The following is an 18,271-nucleotide window of genomic DNA, read 5'->3' as shown; positions in this document are numbered from 1 at the left end:
TCTTAATTTCTCCTTTGACCCATTCATCATTCAGGAGTGTGTTGTTTAATCTCCGTGTGTTCATGTGGTTACTAGGGTTTCTTCCGGTGTTGGTTTTAAGCTTTATTGCGTTGTGGTCTGATGGAATACATGGAATTATTTCAGTCTTTTTGTATTTGTTGGGGTTTGTTTCGTGCTCCAATATATGGTCCATTTTGAAGAAGGTTCCATGGATCGCTGAATAGAAAGTATATTCTTTTGGTGCTTGGTGGAATATTCAGTAGATATCTGTTAGGTCCATTTGATATAGGGTATTGTTTAATTCAGATGCTGGTCTCAGGAAGCTGGTGGCTGTGCCACCCAGGGATGCAAAGGGAGGTGGGAGTGGGAAGAGGCCTGGAGGGCTCCTGGGGACTACTGGGAGGAACTGGCTTGGTCTGGAATCAAAGGATCAGGAAGCGTGGGGATTCTGGACCAAGAGGTCAGTCCAGGGGTCCTGGGTGCCAAGACAGGAAATGGGCCTTAGTACCCAGGCTAGGAGGGGAGCTGGGAGGGTGAATGAGCTGGGAGAGTCAAGGCATGGTGGGCACCACTGGACTTACCCAAGAAAGGTGCTAGCACCAGGACACCAGAGGTTGTGCAGCCCAGGGATGCAAAGGGAGGTGAGGGCAGGACCAGGCCAGAATGATTTTTTTTTTAAGTTGATATTGTGGGGCTGGAGAAATGGATGGTTCAGTGGTTAAGAGCACTGGCTGCTCTTGTAGAGGATCCCAATTTTATTCCCAGCATCCTCATGGCAGCTAAAATCATCAGAAACTCAGATTTCAGGCTCTGATGCCCTCTTCTGGCCTCTATAGGCATTGCATGCACAGATACACTTACATACACTAATACACATAAAATAAATTTAAAATTTATATTGTGGGGCTGGAGAGATGGATCAGTGGTTAAGAGCACTGACTGCTCTTTCAGAGGACCCACATTCAATTCCCAGCACCCACATGGCATCTCTGAACCATCCTTAACTCCAGTTCCAGGGGAATCCGAAGCCCTCTTCTGACCTCCACAGCATTGCATGACACGGTACACTCACATACATGCAGGCAATGCACTCATACACATAAAAATAATATATTTTTTTGAAAATGTATATTGTAATTAAAACCTAATTATCTTAGCTGGGCGTGTGGTGAATTCCTTCAATCCCAGCACTTGGGAAGCCAAGACAGGAACTCTGTGAAATCAAGGCCAGCCTGGTCTACACAGCAAGATCCAGGGCAGCTAGGGATACCGGGAGATGAAAAAACAAAAAGTAATTGCCTTTGGTTCCATGAGGTTCCATGAATGCTTTTTCATTGTTGATCTCCAGCAGAAAAGTGTATTAATTAGAGAGTGTTTGGGGGTTTTTTGGTGTTATTTTATTTATTTATTTTTTTTGAGATGTAGTCTCACTGTATTACTCAGGCCAGTCTCAAACCCCTATGTTTATGTAATAAACACAGCTTAAGTAATATTCCTGCCTCAGCCTTCTGAAAAACTGGGACTATAGATATACAACACTACGCCTCTTTTATATGATACTCTCTTCTAGGGGTTGGAGAGATGGCTCAGTGGTTAAGAGCACTGGCTGCTCTTGCAGAGGACCCGGGTTCAGTTCCCAGCACCCAAATGGCGGCTAACAACTATCTGTAATTCCGGTTCCAGGGGATCCAATGCCCTCTTCTCACCTCTGCAGGCATTGCACAACATGGGTGCACCTATCTACACAAGCAAAACACTCATACACATTAAATAAAAAGAAATTAAAGGCAGATGTGGTGGCACATGCCTTTAATCCCAGCACTTGGGAGGCAGAGGTAGGCAGTTTTGTATCCATGAACTATGGAGCAATAAACAAATTATGTCCATGATGACTGAATTTTGAGATTGATCATTGAGTGAAGGATGTTGTTCATTTGAAAAAGCTACACAGGCAGTGGAATGGTGTTAAGGAAAGATGATGAAGTCAGTTTAGGACATTGCAAGTGTAAGACACTGGTATACCATCCAGAGCCCACAGTGGAAATGCAGGGCTGGAGTTTATAAGGAGGAAGTGGGAGGCAGCTGAGAATGAAAGTTTGAGATACAGTCCCCCATCACTTAACACATTGATAGGACCTTCCGCTCCCTTCATATTTTTTTACTCAGCAAGAGGTATGCAGGAAAACAGTCTTGGATCTAAGCATGCTGAAATTAACTACATTTTTTAATTCTTTAAAAATATTTTATTTATTATTTTTATTTTATGTGTACAAGTGTATTGCCTGCATGTATGTGAGTGCACCTGTGCTGTGCAGTGCCCATGGAGGTCAGAAGAGGGTGTCAGATTCTCCTGGAATTGGAGTTATGGACAATTGTTAGCTGCCATATGGGTGCTGGGAATCAAACCCAGGTCCTCTTCAAGAGTAGCCAGTGCTCTTAACCACTGAACCATCTCTCCAGCCCTACAACATACTCTTTCATTACAAATTTTCTTATAAAATAACCAGAAAAAAACATTTTTCAAAGTAAGTTTTAAAGCAGTTTTTTTTTTTTTTTTTTTTTTAATGTGTTTAAATACGGTTACTGCCAAGGGAATAAAATAGAGGCAGATGTTTTCATGTGAACTGTAGTTGGTCTGTTAGTCTTTGTAGATATTGTAATGGCTCATAGGGCCTTGCACGTGCTAGACAGGCCCTCTACCACAGACCTATGTCCTCAGTCTGAGAGAGCATTTGCTTTCTATTTAGAATTCATTAAACACAGATGGACATGGTTCTGCATGTCTTTAATCCCAGCACTCAGGCAGAGGCCAGAAGGTCCCTGTGAGTTCAAGACCAGCCTGGTCTACATAGCAAGTTCCAGGCCAGCCAGCTGGGGCTACAGGGAAACCCTGCTTAAAAAAAAAAAAAAAAAAAAAAAAAAAAAAAGTGTTCAGTAAACTCTTTAAAGTAGACTTTTTGGTATAGAATTTCAGGTGAGACTTATTTTAATTTCATTTTATACTTTTTAATATTTTAAATATATTTCATTTATTATTTTTAATTAATTTTTTAATGTGTATAAGTGTATTGCTTGCATATGTGTAAGTGAACCCTTCTTGTGTAGCATCATGGAGATCAGAAGATCGTGTTGGATTTCCCTGGAACTGGATTTAGGGACTGCTGTTAGTGGCCATGTGGGTTCTGGGAATTGAACTTGGGCCCTACAAGAACAGCCAGTACTCTTAACTACTAAGTATCTCTCTAGCCCCAAGATTTTTTAATTAATGCCAGATTAACACACTATCTCCTCACATGATTGATGAAATGGAATTATACTCAATGTGATTTTTTTAAAATTAGATTTGTCCTAAGTTATATGTGTATTTACAACAGTTTTTTTTTGGGGGGGGGGCTTTTCTTTTTTTAAAGCAGTCTTCAAGTTAGCATTTATTAAAAACTTGGCATGTGTCTTCATTTCCAGGCAATGCTTACAATCAAGAAGAGCGTGTTGTCTGTGCTGGCTATGACAATGGGGATATCAAGCTGTTTGATCTCAGAAACATGTCACTGCAGTGGGAGACAAACATTAAAAATGGGGTAATGTGTGTTCCCGCGCTGTATAACTTTGAGCATGTTGTTGTCTGCCTGGAATCACTACGAAGCTTGGCTTTTCTTCTTTTCTGACATAGGGTCTCATTGTGTAGCCCCGGCTGGCCTGAAACTTGCTATGTAGACCAGGCTGGCCTCTATCTCACAGAGATCTGCCTGCTTCTGCCTCTCCAGTGCTGGGATTAAAGGAGGACTCTACCACACCTAACTACTATAAAGTTCTGGAATCACTTGTATTGACTCATCTGTCAGTATTCTACCAAAAGTTCTTAACCTTTGAGGGCCAAACCCCCTTGACAATCTAGAGACAGCCATGCATCCTTTCTTTAGAAAGTAAACACGCATTCAGATATAATTTGTACAGAATCAAGTGAACCCGTGGACCCTGAGCCCATCTGTGAAGCACACAGACCATGCAGGGTGATACATAAAATGAGCAAGTGAGAGGCCTTTTCCTATTTGACATGCAAAAAGCTTCAAGTACCTTTGGATGTTTGGTTCTTGTGGTGTATGTACACTTTTATTTTAATAATTTAGTTCCCTTCTGTTTTCTGAAGGCAACCTTATCTGTGTTAAATAATGAAAAGTTACACTGTGACCTCCCACTGAGCATTGGAGGATTAAATTAGTAGATTTTTTTTTTTTTTTTTACAATATAAGTATTATATTGAGTCAGAAGATTTGATGGCTATCCAAACCCTTTCACATGGCCTTGTCATTTAAGCTGTTTCAGTGAGCTTAAAAGAACCTGTCAATAACAAGTATTCTCTGCTTCAAGGTGTGCAGCTTGGAGTTTGACAGAAAAGACATAAGGATGAATAAGTTGGTAGCTACATCTCTGGAAGGAAAGTTCCATGTCTTTGACATGAGAACACAGCATCCAACCAAAGGTTTTGCTTCTGTTTCAGAAAAGGTAAGTGTGAGGAAAATGGCTTTCTATGAAGAGGAGTGTTGGTTTGTTTTAGACTAGTAAATAGAATTTGTCACCAAGGTCCCTCTGCTTTTGTTATATGCTTGTTAGATCTGGACAAGTTTTTTTTTGTGCAGATAACTTCCAAAGTTTATCAGCTTTGTAAGTTTTTTATTGAATTTTTGCATATTTCATACAGAACATCTTTTTTTTACTATTTTATTTATTATTTTTATTTTATGTGTATGCATGTATTGCCTGCATATGGGTAGGTAAGTGCACCCGTGTCATGCAATGCCTGTGGAAGACAGTTGTTAACTGCCATGTGGGTGCTGGGATTCAAACCTGGGTCGTCTTCAAGAACAGCCAGTGTTTTTAACTGCTGAGCCATCTCTCTAGCCCCATACAGAATATCTTAGTCTTTATACCCACTTTGCCATTGGCACCCTCCCATAGCCCCCCACCCCACTGGAAATCATACATTCTGTCATTTGTGTTAAGGCCTATCATCAAGGTAGTGTCCCCAGATGTCCCTCAGTTCACGTTCATCCACTGGGGTCTAGTCAGCTTATCTACAGACCCTCCCTTTAAGAAGATCAGCTCTTCCTCACCCAACAGTAATCAGCTGCCAATAGTTCTTCAGCCAACATTGGGGCTTGTTGCCCACTTCCACAGTTCTGTGCTGGGGTTTTGTCTCCTTGAGTTTGCATAGGTCTTGTGCATGCTGATACCATTGCTGTAAGTTCATATGAGCAAGGTCCCAGGAACTCGTAGGACTCTTATTTCAATATGGTTCTGCACCGCCTCCCTGACTCTTACAATCTTTTCCACCTACTCTTCCGCAATGGTCCATGAGCCCTGGGTGGGTGGAGTTTAAAGAGTCCTGTCCAAGGACCCACACTCTGTAGCCTTATGCTCTATGCTTTGGCCATTTGTGACCTTTTGTGTTCCTGGCCCTCTATTGCATGAGGGAGCTTCATTGATGAGAATTGAGAGATGCATTAGTGTTCTCTTTACCCCTTGTTCTATGTTCTGTGAGCCTTGGGTGTTGAGGTTGCAATGTAGATATACTACTGAGGCTTGGGCAATTCACAGACAACATCTGTGTGTGACCAGTTGTGGAACTCTTTGATTGTCTGTTACAAAAGAAGCTTCTTTGATGAGTGGTGACTCATTTCCCTAATTACTAATAATGTTGAACACCTTTTAAGATGTTTCTTTGCCGTCTTTATTTCTTCTTTTGAGAACTCTGTTTAGATCCTTAGCCCATCTTTTAATTAGGTCATTTGTTTCCTTGATTTGCTTTTTGAGTTCTTTATATAGTCTGAATGTTAAACCTCTGTGAAATGTGTCACTGGTGAAGATTTTTCTCTCTGTGGGTTTTCACTTTACTTCCTTGGTTGTTTCTTTTGCTGTACAGAAGCTTTTTAGTTTAATGGAGTCCCTCTTGTTGATTATTGACCTTATTTCCTGAGCAATTGGTGTCTGCTTTAGAAAATTCTTTCCTACACCTATATCTTGTAGGTTATAGCCAATGTTTTCTTCAAACAGTTTCAGAGTTTTAGGCTTCACATTGAGGTCTTTGATCCATTTGCATTTAACTTTTGTGAAAGGTGAAAGATAAGATCCTAGTTTCATTCTTCTACAGGTAGAGATCAAGTTTTGCCAGCACCATTTGTTGAAGATGCTGTTTTTCCTTCATTGTGTTTTTGGCACCTTTGTCAGATACCAGGTTGCTGAAATTGTTACTCATTTCTTGGGTCTTCAGTGATATTCCATTGATCTATGTGTCTATTTTTGTGCCAGTACCATGCCATTTTACGATATTAGCTCTGTAATATAGTTTGCGTTCTGGTATAGTAATCTCTCTAGCATTGCTCTTTGTGTTCAGGTTTGCTTTGTCTATCTGGGTATTTTTATGTGTCCATACAAATTTTAGGATGATTTTTTTCTAATTATGTGAAGAATGTCTTAGGGATTTTGATTGGGATTACATTAATCTATGTATTGCTTTTGGTAGGATGGTCAGTTTAACAATATTAATTCTTCAAATCCATAAGCATGGGAGGTCCTTCCATCTTTTGATATCTTCCTCAATCTCTTTAAAATTTTCATTGTAGAGATCTCTAATATCATTGGTCAGGTTTATTCCAAGATTTGGTTTTTTTTGAGGCTATTGTGAATAGGAGGATTTCCATGTACTCTTTCTCTGACTGCTTGTTATTAGTATATAGGAAGGTTACTGACTTTTGTAGATTAATTTTGTAACCTGCCACTCTAGTGAAAATGTTAACCTTTCTAGGAATTTTCTGGTGGAATTTTTGGGATCTCTTAGGTATAGTATCACATCATCTGCAAAAAGGAATAATTTGACCTCTTCTTTTGCAATTAGTACTCCTTTAATTTCCTTCTCATGTTTTACTGCTCTAGCAAGAGTTTCAAGTACTATATTAAAAAGGAGTGGAGATAGTGGACAGCCTTGTCTGGTTCCTGATTTTAATGGGACTCCTTTGAGTTTTGCTCCATTTAGAATGATGTTAGCTGTGGGTTTGTTGTATATAGCTCTAATTATGTTGAGGTATATTCCCTCCAGTCCAATTCCCTCTAGGACTTGGAACATAAATGCATGTTGAATTTTGTCAAAGGTCTTTTCTGCGTTTATTGAGATGACCATATGATTTTTGTCTTTGAGTACATTTATATGATTTATGAGACTTATTAACTTATGTATATTGAATCATCCCTGCATCTCTGGAATAAAGCCAACTTGTTCATAGTGGATGATCTTTTTGTGTATCTATGCAGTTTTCAAGTATTTTGTTGAGAATTTTTGCATCTATGTTCATTAAGGATATGGGTCTATTTTCATTTTTTGGTTTGTATCTTAGCTAGGTATTTAGAGTGATGTTGGCTTCATAGGAGGAATTTGGGAGTTCTCCCTCTGTTTCTATCTTTTTGAATAATTTTAATGTCTGGTAGAATTCTGCTGCAAATCCAACTGGGCCCTGGGCTTTTTTTAGTCTGGAGGTTTTTAAAGAATTCCCTTACAGTGTTCTAGATCTTTTTGGTGTCTGTTGGGATGTTTCCCCTTTCATCTCTGATTTTGTTGATTTGGAGTTGCTCTTTCTTTCTTCTGGTTAACTGGGCTAAGGGTTTGTCTATCTTGTTTAGCTTTTCAAAGAACCAGCTTTTAGATTCATTGATTCTTGTATTGTTTTTTTTTTTTCTTTGTTTATTTCTATTTTATTAACTTCTGCTCTGATTTTTGTTATTTCTTCTCATCTGCTGGCTTTGGGTTTCATTTGTTGTTGCCTTTCCAGAGTCTTGAGTTGCAGCATTAGGTCATGTATTTGGGCTCTTTCTGTTTTTTGTTTTTGTTTGTTTTTTTTTAATGTAGGGACTTAGAGCTATAAACTTTCTTCTAAGGACTGCTTTTAAAGTGCCCCAGAGGTTTTGTTGTGTTATTTATCCTTTTTGTTTAATTCCAAGAATATTTTTATTTCTTAATTTCTTCTTTGATCCATTCATCATTCAGGAGTGTGTTGTTTAATTTCCATGAGTTCATGTAGTTACTAGGACTTCTTTTGGTGTTGATTTTAAGCTTTATTGCATTGTGGTCTGATAGAATGCATGTAATTATTTCAATTTTTTTTTTATTTGTTGAAGTTTGTCTTGTGTCCCAGTATGTGGTCAATTTTGGAAAAAGTTCCATGGGGTACTGAATGGGAAGTGTATTTTTGGGGGTCTAGAGAGATGGCTCAGAGGTTAAGAGCACTGACTGCTCTTGCAAAGGACTCAGGTTTGATTCCCAGTACCCACATGGCGGCTAACAACCATCTGTAACTACAGTTCCAGGGGATCTGACACCCTCTTCTGACCTCCACAGGCATTGTACAACATGGGTGCATTTATACACATGCAGGCAATACACTCATACACATACAAGTAAAAAATAAAAGAAGAAAGTTCTTTCTTTGGTTCTTAGGTGGACTATTAGGTAGATATGTTAGGTCCATTTGACGTATAGTATCATTTAATTCAGACATCTCTCCGTTTATTCTTGGTCTGGTTGACCTGTCTAATGGAGATTGTGGGGTACTGAAGTGCTCTACTGTTACTGGGTTAGGGTTAATCTGTGTCTTGAAGTCCTATAGTACTGCTCTTAGGAAATTGGGTGTACCAGAATTTGGTGAGTATATGTTCATGATTGTAATGTCTCCTTGGTCAAAAATAAGTGACCTTATTTATCACTCCTGATTAGTTTTAGTTTGAAGTCTATTTTGTCTGATATTGGAATCACAAACCCTGCTTGTTAGTGCCATTTGCTTGGAATATTTTTTTCCATCCTTTCGCCTTAAGGTAGTGCCTGTTGAAGGTGATTTGGGTTTCTTGAAGACCTCAAGAAGATGGATTTTGTTTCTTTAATGCATTCATCTAGTCCGTGTTTTTTGACCAGGGAGTTCAATCCATCGATATTTGAAGTTATTAATTGAAAAATGTGTATTGGTTGCCATCATTTTTATTTCTGTGGCCTAACTTTGTGTTTCCACAATTAGACCTTCATTTAGTTTTTGTTACTTCTTGGGTATAGTTCTTTTCTTCAGCTTTGTGTTGCTTCAAGAACTCTCTGAAGGGCTGGTTTTGTGGACATGAATTCCTTCAGCCTATTCATGTCATGGAAGATTTTTCTTTCCCCTTCAACTATAATAGACATTTAGGCTGGGTAAAGTATTCTGGGTTGGCATCCATGGTCATTTAGAACTGGGAATACTTTGATCCAGGCTCTTCTGGCTTTCATAGTTTGCATTAGGTCAGCTGTAATTCTGATGGGTTTTCCTTTATATGTGACTTCTTTTTTCTCTTTTGCAGCTTTTAGTATTCTTTCTTTTTTCTGTACATTTAGTGTTTTTACTATGATATGCCATGGGGAGTTTCTTTTCTGGTCCTGAGTATTTGGTATTCTAAGTGCGTCTTGTACTTGTATGGGGATGTCTGTCCTTAATTTGGGGAAGTTTTCTTTTATAATCCTGTTCAAGATCTGGTCAGTACCATTAACCTGAGATTCTTCTTCTTCTATGCTTCTGATGTGTGAATTTGGTCTTTTCATGGTGTCCCACATATCCTGCATATTCCATTCCTGTATTTTTAATTTTTTTTCATGATTTGTGTTTGAATAGTCCAAATCTTCAACATTGTCCTCCAGTTTTGATACTCTGTTTTCCATTCCATTCATTCTATTGGTGAGGCTTTCTTGTTTCCTTTTAAATTGGCTTACTGAGTTTTTCACTTCCTTCTTCATTTCAGCCTGAGATTTCTTCACTGTTTCTCTTTCTTGAATTCAGTCAGAAGTTTATCCTTATCTTCTTTTAGTTCTTTGTTTGTGTGTTCTTTAAGGATCATGTTTATGATTGTTCTTTTAAATTTAGAGTCCTGAGTTATCTCTAGGGGTCTAGGGTATTCTCATTGGAGAGCTCTTCTTTTTTTTGTTTTTTTTTTTTTTTTTTTTACTTTATTTTATTTCATTGAGCTTTTAAAATTTCATACAATATTTCCTGCTAACATCCAGACCCCTTCCCCCAACCATGCTTCCCCTCCCCAACCCCCACCGAACCCTATGCACTCTGCCCTACATGCTGAGTCCTATTCATTCAGGTATTTGTACCCAAATGTCCTTCAATGTAAATGCGTCCACTGGAGTCTAGTCAGCCCATCCAGTGGTCATATGTAAGTCATACTCTCCCTCACCCAGCAGCAACCAGTCTCAAATAGTTCTTGATCTAGTGCTGACCACCACCTATTTCTCATCTCCCCTTTGGGCCCTTGTTTAATTGATCTGACTTGGGTCCTGCATTGGATATCACCACTGCCACAGGCACACATGAGCAAGCCTCCAGTGTCCTGGAAGCCTCCACCTCCTTATGTTCCTGAACCAGCCCTGGCTCTTAGAATCTTTCCACCTCCTCTTCCTCAGTGGTCCCTGAGCTGTGGGTGGGTGAGGTTCCATATAGGAGTCCCATCCTACTCTACAGTCTCTTATTCTCCAAAACTTGGCCAGTTGAGGCCTTCTGTGTGCATCGCACTCTAATGTACATGGAAGCCTCACTGGTGAGAGTTGAGGGGTGCATTAGCCCTCTCTCTACCCCTTATTCTCCTATGTTCCATGGGCCTTAGTTGTAGACATTCGACTGCAGATGTGCCACCTAGCAGTGGGCATCTCCCAGGTGTATGTTCTCTATGCCTGACCAGATGTGCAACTCTGCAGTAGCCTCCATCTGTTACAAAAAGAAGTTTCTTTGATGAGTGGTATATAGCATGTTATTCTCTCTAAGGGAGGTTTCTTCTGTCTCACACTGCGTTCCCTTCCAAGCAGCTCCTAGGTATACATATGCATTAATGTTCAGACACTACATGCATTTCCTATGGGGTTTCTAGGGCTTTCATCGCTTTTCCCTCTAGGTTTCCTAGCCGCCCCCCCCCAAGATTCATTAATCTCTGCTCTTTTTTTCTCCCATCTGGCCTCCCTCCCTAGTCACAGTGCCCCCATTATCCCCATCCTCCTCCCAGTACCTCCCGACTCCTGACATCTTTCTGTTCCCGACTTACCTCCCTCCCCCACACCATGGTCCCTTGCGTGTCCCTCCCTCCTCTCCTCCCTGTTGGTTACTCCCAATTTTTCCACCTCCCTCAGATAGCAGCTGTTCCCTATTATCTCCCTTTCAGGTTTTTTTTTTTTTTTTTCTTTACCTCATTGGAGAACTTTCTGTAGGACTGGTGGTGTTTGGTGGTGACATATTATTTGGATTTTTCATGTTATTATTTTTTCATTGTGATTTTGACATGTGGATTTCTTTTGTTGTTTGTGATTCTGATATGAAACTCAAGCCTTCCTTTTTTTGAGTTGAAGTCTGAATCTGTTTATATTTCTGATGTTCCTTGGTTGTTTTCTTGTTGGGCATGAAAAGTTGGTTGGTCTAGGCTTCAGGTTCTCTCCTTTGATTTTATATTGTAGGAACCAGATGGCTCTAGTCATCAGGAGCTCAGGAGCTCCTGCAGAGGCCCAAGTCAGGCACCAATCAGATACTCTCAGGCTTCCTCCTAAGGTCTGGTCCCCTACTAGCCAGCAGGCACAGCACAAAAATTTGGGAAGATTGCTCAGCACAGGCTAGATTTAGGCACTCTTAGGCAGGGAGGTCTGCAAAGATTTGGGCCCCCAGTAAATGTCAGAGAAGCCTTGCTTTATACTTTTTCTTTTAATTAAATAGTTAGAAATCTTATTTTGTAGTTTAAGAAACCATGCTGATACCAAGAATTTGATCAAGAAATTCCAGCCTAGTGTTTTCTAATATGTCTGTGTCTGTGTATATTATGTTAATAACTAATTTTTGCATTTTCAGAAAAAATAACATGTCCATTATGCTATGTAATTACATTTTATATTCTCATTTGCTATATTAGATGAATTTATTTAAAACATTGATGGCTGACTGTGATTAGTCTATAGTAGGTATTCAAAAATGTTTTGTTTTCTGGGTGTGGTAGTGCAAGCCTTTAATCTCAGCACTCTGGAGGCAAAGGCAGGCAGATCTCTGTGAGTTCAAGGCCAGCCTGGTCTACAGGGCTATAAGGAGACCTTGTCTTCTGTCTCAAAAAGACCAAAAAAAATTTTTTTTAAAGTTTTGTTTGTTTATACTTTGGCTTCTACTTAAGGTAGTTTAGTGGGGAAGGTTTTTGATTTAAAGCATTAGAAAAATAGATGAGGAAAGAAGAACCAAGAGAAAATATTTGTCACAAAAGAGAAAATATCTAGAGTAGTTAGATAAAATTAATGCTGAAACATCCTGTAAGTAGGAAGTGTGACTTGAGTTTCCTTGAACATAAAAAGGAAGTGGTTATAGCTTGGCTGTTTCCATAAGATTCAGATGCACATGTTGCTCACGAAATAATTCATTTCTGCCTCCCCCCCCCGTCCACTGTGGGTGCTGTGGGATTCTCCCCCGTCCACTGTGGGTGCTGTGAGATTCTCCCCCGTCCACTGTGGGTGCTGTGAGATTCTCCTTTCTCCACTGTAGCTGCTGTGGATTCTCCTCCTCCACTGTGGGTGCTGTGAGATTCTCCTCCACTGTGGGTGCTGTGAGATTCTACTTCCTCCACTGTAGGTGCTGTGGATTCTCCCCCCTCCACTGTGGGTGCTGTGAGATTCTCCCCCGTCCACTGTGGGTGCTGTGGGATTCTCCATCCTCCACTGTGGGTGCTATGGATTCTCCCCCCTCCACTGTGGGTGCTGTGGGATTCTCCCCCGTCCACTGTGGGTGCTGTGGATTCTCCCCCCTCCACCGAAGGTGCTGTGAGATTCTCCTCCTCCACTGTGGGTGCTGTGAGATTCTCCCCCGTCCACTGTGGGTGCTGTGGGATTCTCCTTCCTCCACTGTGGGTGCTATGGATTCTCCCCCCTCCACTGCGGGTGCTGTGGGACTCTCCTTCCTCCACTGTGGGTGCTGTGGATTCTCCCCCCTCCACCGAAGGTGCTGTGAGATTCTCCTCCTCCACTGTGGGTGCTGTGAGATTCTCCCCCGTCCACTGTGGGTGCTGTGGGATTCTCCTTCCTCCACTGTGGGTGCTATGGATTCTCCCCCCTCCACTGTGGGTGCTGTGGGACTCTCCTTCCTCCACTGTGGGTGCTGTGGATTCTCCCCCCTCCACCGTAGGTGCTGTGGGATTCTCTTCCTCCACTGTGGGTGCTATGTGATACCCCCCAATGTGGATGTTACGGGGTTCTCCCTGTCACCACTGTAGATGTAATGAGATTTCCCCCACCCTCTGTAGATGTTGTGGTATTCCCCACCCCTCTCCCAACCCATTGTGGGTGCTGTAGGATTTCCCCTTCCCCCAGTGTGGATGCTATGGGATCCCCCTCTCATTGTGGATACTGTGGGATTCCTTCTTCCCCCACTGTGGATGCTGTAAGATTCCCCTATCCCTACCTCTGAATGCTATGGGATTCTTTCTTCCCCAATCATGGATGCTGTGGGATTCCCCAGGCCCCACTGTAGATGTGATAGATTTTCTCAGAGCTTCCTGCTTTGTATCTTCTATTATGTAGTTATTATTATTATTGAGTATATAACTTGTCACTGCCAGATAAACTAATTTCTTAACAAGGTTAAATTGTAATACTGTTTTGCCCATGATATAATTAGTATATCTTTCCACCTACTATTGCTGAATTGTTCCATATTTAATTTGTAACACATTTCTTATTACCTATGTGTAATAATATCTTCCCAAGTTCATTTCGCTGTATTTAGTTAAAACATTAATTACTGCTGGAGAGATGACTTTGCATAGAGTCTAATTTGTGTCCCCAAATATCTTGGAATGTGAGTCCATCCACTGGAGCCTGGAGAGCCTCATGCTTGAAAGAAACTGTCTGCCCTTCCCAGCAGCCCTGTATTGCCACAGTTTCTTTAAATGGGATTGGAGCTTGTTACCCACTTACCCATGCCTATGCTGTGATTTTTTTTCTGTTTTGAGCTTGCATGGGACTTGTACATGCTGTCACCGTTGCTGTGAGTTTATATGAGTAACAGACCAGCTGTCTGGAAAACTGTTTCCTTGTGGTCATCCTCTGGCTCTTATAGTCTTTCTGCTTCCTTCTCCCATGATGATCCTTGAGCCTTAGGAGGTAGAAGTTTGATGTAGGTGTTCTATTCAGGGACAAGTACTCTGGAGCCTCTTGTTCTCTGCACATTGGCCAGTTGTGGGTTTCAGTGTTAATTATCATTTGTTGCATAAGGAAACTTATCTGAAAAGTGTTGGAGAGATGCATTAATTTATGGGTATAACAAAAGTCTTTAAAAGTCAGTTTAATACCAGATAACTTGTAGAAAACTAGTATTAGGTTTTCCATGTCCTGTGACCTGTCTAGCTTCAGGTTCCTAAGCCTCATACCAATGTCATTTATGGGCCTCCATCTTAGGAAGCTGACCTTAAATCCAATTAAAGAGTGGTTGGTTACTTCCATAATATTTGTGCCACTGTTGCTCCAGTGGGCATATCTTGCCAGGTCACTTGTTACTGTAGCTCATAGGATTCACAGCTAGGTAAGGTTAATAATTATTTTTCCCTTTTAGTAGCATGCACAGCACCTTTCAGCACTGTGGAAGCTAGCCAGTGGAGATGAGGCTCTGAAGTCTGCACCGTCTTGATTTCTCCTCGTGTATGTAGTGTCTTCAGCAATAGGGTGTTAACCATCCAGCTCTGGAAGATAACCAAGAGCAGGACCAATGGCCAGTATTGCTTGAGGTCTGGAACGCAGGGCCAACAGCTTCTAAAGAGGGAATCCGTTTCTAGCATTGAGGTTTTGTTTGTTTGTTTTTCATATGGCTTTTTCTAAAGGCCTCTAGTGCTACTTATTGCTCCCTGTACTCCTTTAATCTGCCCTGCCCTCCCATTCCCTACCCACTTAACCCTTCCCAGTATGCTGTTCCCCTTTTCCCCTTCTTAGGAGGCCTCTTTCAGCTTAGATGTTCTTGAACTCAGAGGCAGGGCTTCCTATAAGAAGTCACTTATAGCTGGGCATGGTGGTGCACACCTTTAATCACAGCACTCAGAGGCAGAGGTAGGTGGATCTCTGTGAGTTCAGTGCCACCTGAAGCTACAGGGAGACCCTGTCTCAAAAAGACCGATAGCTTTTGGGGCTAGGGGTGTACCTTAGCAGAAGAGCCCTTGCCTAGCTAGCATGTTTGAGGCTCTGGGTTTTGATTCTCCAGCACTTCAAAAAAAAAAAAAAAAAAAAGAACTTTAAGCTTCAAAATAAATGAAAATATATTTGGAAAACTTGAATCTCATCGCTTGGGCCCTCTCATACACAAAGTGTTTGAGATTCATGGTTTTATCTGCCAATAGTAATGATCTTAAAAGAATATTCAAATCATCAAAATTAATCATTCAGGACTAGAGAGGTGGCTTAGCAGTTAAGAGCTCTTGCTGCCCTTCCAGAAAGTTCAGTTCCCTGAACCCACATCAGGCAGCTCACAGGCACCTGTATGTAACTCCAGCTCGTGGGACTCTGACACCTTCTGGCCTCAGTGTGCATAGCAATCATGTGCACAAGCCTACACACATACACACATAATTTAAAATGAAATAAAAATTAAATCTTAAACTGGACATAGTGGCACATACCTTTTAATCCCAGCATTTGGGAGGCAGGGGTAGAAGCAAGAGGATCTCTGGGAGTTAGTCTACCCTGGTCTACATAGAGTTTCAGGCCAGCCAGGGCTATGTAGTGAGACTCTGTCTCAAAAATTGTAAAAGAGAAAAAAGAAAAATAAACTCTTAAGATTAATTACTTGCTAAAAAGTGAAGTGAGCAGTTGCACTTCAGTCAGGTAGCAGCGGCATCCTCTTGCTCCCCCACCTCTTTCTGCTCCCTGTTCAGCTCTCAGTCCTCAAGATCCCTCAAGGTGAACCCAGCATGCCAATCCAGATGATTTACTGGTGGAAATGAGGTGCCAATAAACTGTTAATCCTTTTCTAGTTGCCTTTTTATTTTTCCAAACAAAATGCATTTTACTTTTTTAAATACAAAGAAATATAGTAACATTTAAATGATGAAAAGAAACCAAAAGCCATTCAGATATGAAAAGCATTAGTTACAAAGTAGATGTGGCATAGTCAGACATGCCATTTTACATCCCCTCCCAATGTCTTTCCTTCCTCTCTGCCTACCTCTCTCTGGTTCCCTTCTTCCTACACATTGTCCCCTCTTCTGCATTCAAGTGCTGTGTATTCTGTTACCTTCTCTTCCTCCTCCCCATTAACATATCTTCCTCCCTTCTTACAGTCCACTTTCAGCTTCCATGATTGAGACACACTCAAACACATACACATACATACAGATAAATTATTCTAGGTTTCGCATATAAAACACTCAGTAATTATCTTTTTTTTTTTAATGGCTGAGTAAGATCCCATTGTGTATATGTACTGTATCTTCTTTATCCATTCATCCATTGATAACCATCTAGGCTGATTCCACTTCTTACGAATAGTATAGCCAATAAACATGGATGTGCAGTTACCCCTGAGATATTTTGACTTAGAATCTTTTGGGTATACACCCAGGAATGATATACTTGGGTTATATAGTAATCATATTTTTAGATTTTTGAGAGATTTCCTCATGGACTTCCAGTTGGCTGTACCACATGGCATTCCCACTAGCAGTAAATAAGGGTTCCTCTTTCTTCAGATTCTTGCTGGTATTGGTTATTTGTTTTCTTAATGATAATTACTGTGACTGGGGTGAGATGCAATCTCAAAACACTTTTAATTTGCATTTCCCTGATGGCTAAGGGTGTTGAACACTTTATCAAGTATTTATTGGTAGTTTGCATTTCTTCTTTTGAAAACTATTCAGTTTCTTAACTGATTTATTGACTGGATGATTTGTTGCTTTATTGCTTAATTTTTGCATTTCTTGTGTGTGTGTCTGTCTGTCTGTCTGTCTTTTTGAGACAGGGTTTCGGTATAGCCCCAGCTGACCTGGAACTTGCTATGTAGATCCACCTGCCTCTGCCTCCCAAGTGCTGGGATTAAAGGCATGCACCACCAGCCAGCTCAATTTTTGCAATTCTTTATAGAGACTAGATATTAATCCCCTGCTTGATACATAGTTGGCAGAGTATTTCCTATTCTGTAAGTTTTTTAATACTATGTGATCCCATTTGTCAATTCTTGGGACTCACAGAATCCTTGCCTGTGCTTACATCTTTAAGTATTCTACTTAAGCTTTCCTTTAGCAGTTTTATAGTTTCTGGTCTTATATTAAGGTCTTTGATCCATTTTTAATTGATTTTGCACAGGATGAGAGATAACAGATCTGATTAAGTTATTCTATATGTGGATATCCTGTTTTATCAGCTCCATTTGTTGAAGAAACTGTGCTCTTTCTGTGTGTTTTTGACATCATTGTTGCCACTGTTATATTCCATTGGGCTACCTGTTTTTCTGCTAGCACTATATAGTGTTTATTAGAAAGACTCAGCTTGCAAGTGTGACCTCCAGGATTACTCTTTCTGCTTAGGATGACTTTGGCTACTCAGGCTCTTTTGGGCTTACATTTGAATTTAGGATTTTTGTTTTTTGTTTTCTAGTATTGTGAAGATTATTGTTGGAATTTTGGTGCAGATTGTTTTTAATCTGCATATTGCCTTCAGTAATACAGCCATTTTTATAGTATTAATTTTGCCAATCTCTGAGAATGGAAGATCTTTCCATCTTTTGGTGTCTTCATTTGATTTCTTCAGTATCTTAAAGTTTTTATTGTAGAGGTTATTCACATCCTTGGTTTGGTTTATTTCTAGGTTTTTCTGTTTGTTTGTTTGTTTGTTTGTTTGTTTGTTTGTTTAGCTACTGTGAATGGGCCTTTTTTTTTTTTCACCTGATTTCTTTCTTGGCAAGATCATTATTAGTATATAGAAAGGCTGCTGAATTTTGTATGTTCGTTTCATACCCTGTTATTTTGCTGAAAGTATTTATCAGGTTTAGGAATTTTCTGGTAGAGTCTTTAGGGTCTTTTCAGTATAGGGTTATGTTTGCAAATAGAGATACGTTCCTATTTTTATCCCTTTCATTTCTTTCTTATGTCTTATTAGTCTAGCTATGATTTGAGACATCATATTGAATAAGGGGTTTTATTTAATCCTGATTCTAGAGGAACTGCTTTTAGTATTTCTCTGTTTAATATAATGCTGGCTATAGATTTGTCA

General features: G+C 40.3%; 1 protein-coding gene across 3 annotated transcripts in view; it reads left to right on the top strand.

Moving 5' to 3' along the window:
* The window catches only part of Wdr92 (WD repeat domain 92), a 48,622-nt gene that overhangs the window by 22,541 nt on the left and 7,810 nt on the right, over positions 1 to 18,271 (top strand). For all 3 annotated transcript variants that reach the window (XR_003849667.1, XM_008833829.3, XM_029563930.1), the window contains 2 exons: positions 3,463 to 3,578; positions 4,369 to 4,503. Coding sequence is in view for 2 of the 3 variants with exons in the window: in XM_008833829.3 (XP_008832051.1) it covers positions 3,463 to 3,578; positions 4,369 to 4,503 (251 nt within the window). In the remaining variant the exon portion in view is untranslated. The remainder of the gene's footprint in view (positions 1 to 3,462; positions 3,579 to 4,368; positions 4,504 to 18,271) is intronic.

This window comes from Nannospalax galili, unplaced genomic scaffold, assembly GCF_000622305.1.
Source record: "Nannospalax galili isolate Female #2095 unplaced genomic scaffold, S.galili_v1.0 scaffold576, whole genome shotgun sequence".
NCBI lineage: Eukaryota > Metazoa > Chordata > Mammalia > Rodentia > Spalacidae > Nannospalax > Nannospalax galili.
Note: the sequence above shows the minus strand (reverse complement) of the source record. Positions and strands in the feature narration are given on the sequence as shown.